General features: G+C 35.8%; 2 protein-coding genes across 4 annotated transcripts; one reads left to right on the top strand and one right to left on the bottom strand.

Moving 5' to 3' along the window:
• Window positions 1-37: 37 nt before the first annotated feature.
• On the bottom strand, window positions 38-1463 carry LOC118732412 (DNA ligase 3-like). 3 transcript variants are annotated; one of them, XM_036461543.1, is made up of 6 exons: window positions 1392-1463; window positions 993-1321; window positions 749-942; window positions 499-681; window positions 259-428; window positions 38-203 (listed from the first exon to the last, which is right to left on the bottom strand). In XM_036461543.1, the coding sequence occupies exons 2-6, from the start codon at window positions 1270-1272 to the stop codon at window positions 83-85; spliced, it is 948 nt and encodes a 315-aa protein (XP_036317436.1). In that variant the 5' UTR covers window positions 1273-1321; window positions 1392-1463; the 3' UTR covers window positions 38-82. The 3 variants fall into 3 exon arrangements, with proteins under 3 accessions (XP_036317436.1, XP_036317437.1, XP_036317435.1); XM_036461544.1 differs by having other exon boundaries at window positions 993-1317; window positions 1392-1453; XM_036461542.1 differs by having other exon boundaries at window positions 993-1445.
• Window positions 1387-1899, top strand: LOC118732413 (the record flags this gene model as incomplete). Its single annotated transcript, XM_036461546.1, has 2 exons — window positions 1387-1560; window positions 1630-1899. Coding segments are annotated over 2 exons (444 nt in total), but the record flags the coding sequence as incomplete, so codon positions are not given.
• Window positions 1900-2614: the final 715 nt, after the last annotated feature.

The following is a 2614-nucleotide window of genomic DNA, read 5'->3' as shown; positions in this document are numbered from 1 at the left end:
AGTTAATCTAATAGCCTATTTCCTCCAAAGGCTTAACTGCAGTTAAGCCTTTGGAGGAAATAGGCTATTAGATTAACTTTGACTACGCACTTCGAATCTTGCGAAAATCGAGAGCAAAGTTGTGAAAATTCACCTTTGGGATAAGTTCGTGGAAACGTTTGATTTTATGATCCATGACGGGTTTTAGATTACGACTAAAAAATCTGAAGGATAAAGAATATATAATATATTATGCATTTGATTAAAATCAAAATTTACTTGAATTCGTTCCCTCGTTTGTGTATCTGTACGCGCTCCCCATCATATTTGATTTCAGTGTATAAACCGCTTGGGCATTTCTTGAATGCTTCTTCAACCGATTTACAGGCATTAGCTAACATAGGGGAAATGGGCGTCATTACTTGCACCTGACCAATTTTACCTGTAACCTAGTTGGACAATTTATTTTACTACATATTAATATTAGGCAAACAAGATTTATTTTGTTTACACATTTACTTTTGTGACTTTAAGAGGCGACGACACCAACTGTTTCTGCTTTCCTGTGGAAGCGAATTGCTTCACAACAGCAGCCAAGTCCCGGGAAGATTGGTAGGCGGGATAGGCAAGTGGTCCAAATGCATCAAGTATATGCCGCGCTCCTGCATTTATACGCAAATCTTGCTTGATTAGACGTATCACCTATTAATTAAACAATTTCAAAACATTTTAAGAAAGTTGGATTATTTTTTTTAAGTTTTCAGCGCACCATTCTCAGGTCTAAAGCAGTTGCTTGCTTGCACAATTGTCGCAACAAATCTGTTTGTTCATCTTCTTTGGTACGCTGTTCCAATTTTATCAGAAATTCTTCAACTTCTTGTAAATAGAGCGAACTTTCTTCTTGCGGTTTTATTTTTTGTGAAGTCTCAAAATACTTCGACAATGTTTCGGAAACGTCGCCATCTGCAATGAAATACTTATTTAAAGCTAATATTGTTCAATAAATAACCTACCTTGTTCCAAATCCCGCTGCATGTCTTGAATATCAGAAGAGAATATCCTTGAGAACAACTTGACCATTTGCTTGTTTTGCAGGTTGTACACCCGGTGACTGGCACCGGGTATTAACATTTGTACCCAAAGCAACACATCGCCTTTAAAACCTTTACGATCAGCACCTTTTTGAAAGAACACTTTCAGCAATTCTGCTTTGTTGTTATAGCTGCGCTCTTCCCCAATTTCATCACAAACGCGACGAAAAGTATCTAGCCGGTTGTCTTGATTTTTAAACATTTCAATGACGAAGTGCCGAGCTGTTTGTCTCACTGTGCTAATTTTCTTTCTTGAACAAAACAAATTAAACATTAAAACCATTAAAACAAATGAAATAAACACGTATTTTCCTTTCTCACCGCAGAAAATTGCAAGCAAATATTCGACTCGCGCGTAAACAAATCAGGCCGCTTTGACACGGCTCAGCTGTTTCCAACAGTTCCAAATGTCAACATCATTCCAGTGTTGTCGGCATCGAGAGTACAGTGCCGATTTGAGTTTTATGGCGGCGTCGATGAAAGAGTGCAGGTATGTGAAGCCTTGAAATTAAAAAAATATTTATATGTATGTATATGAAATAAATGTTTTATTTTCTAGATCAAATTTCTGGATTTTCATATACCAGCAGAAACAAAAAATTCAACGGAATGCAAGCCAAATGATTCATTGCAATTGCTAACCCTAGTGCGAGGGAAATATGAGCCTACTGAAACATTTTGCGGCGCATTCCTACCAAAGCCAATCATGTCGAATGGACCCAAGATTTTATTACAATTTGTTGGGCGCTATCCGCCGACTGGTTCAAAAATCAATTATTACGGTTTCAAAGCAGAGTACAAGTTTGTTAAGAGTGCGTTACTTTTATAAATACCTACATGTATGTATCGTAGTGAATTAATATACAGGCATGTTCTGAAATTCGAAAATTTTAAATCGACTTGATTTCGATAATTTTTTCGATGGTTTTTAACCAAAAAATTTACAACTCTCGCATTAAAATTATTTATTTCATATCGCTGTTTCTTCTTTTACGGTTTTCAATTAGACTATTCACTCTTTTCATCAGATATAATTAAAAACTATTTGGCAATTCGAGTCGATTTCAAAGTCTCGAATTTCAGAACATGCCCGATAAAGTGTACGTCGTCATATTTGAAAGCAAAATTGTTATTATTTTTTCCTTTCATTTCTGTTGTTCGCTTTTTTCAAATCTGGCCTTAACCCTTCGTTTTTGGACTGAAATCAGCATGAATTTCTTGGCATTTTTCCTTTAGTTTTTTATTCAAATCCAAAAAAATACATAAGTTCTCACTCAAAGGGGTTAACGTGAAAGTCAAATCAAAGAAAATTTCCTGATAATAAATTATCAAATAAGAATACCAGAATGTCATTGCTATCTGGCACACTTTATATGCTTTCATCCTGGTATGTATCACTTATATACGGGGTATTCACACCGATCTCGTTACTTCGGTACTTGGTAGCTTAACGCACATTTTGTTTTTCTTAGGGCCAGTTTAAACTTAGATCACGTAAACTGCCTTTATATTGAACATCTGCCTGACATTTGATTGGCTATTCT

Source organism: Rhagoletis pomonella, unplaced genomic scaffold (genome assembly GCF_013731165.1).
Source record: "Rhagoletis pomonella isolate Grant_MI unplaced genomic scaffold, Rhpom_1.0 Rhpom_scaffold_19819, whole genome shotgun sequence".
NCBI lineage: Eukaryota > Metazoa > Arthropoda > Insecta > Diptera > Tephritidae > Rhagoletis > Rhagoletis pomonella.
Note: the sequence above shows the minus strand (reverse complement) of the source record. Positions and strands in the feature narration are given on the sequence as shown.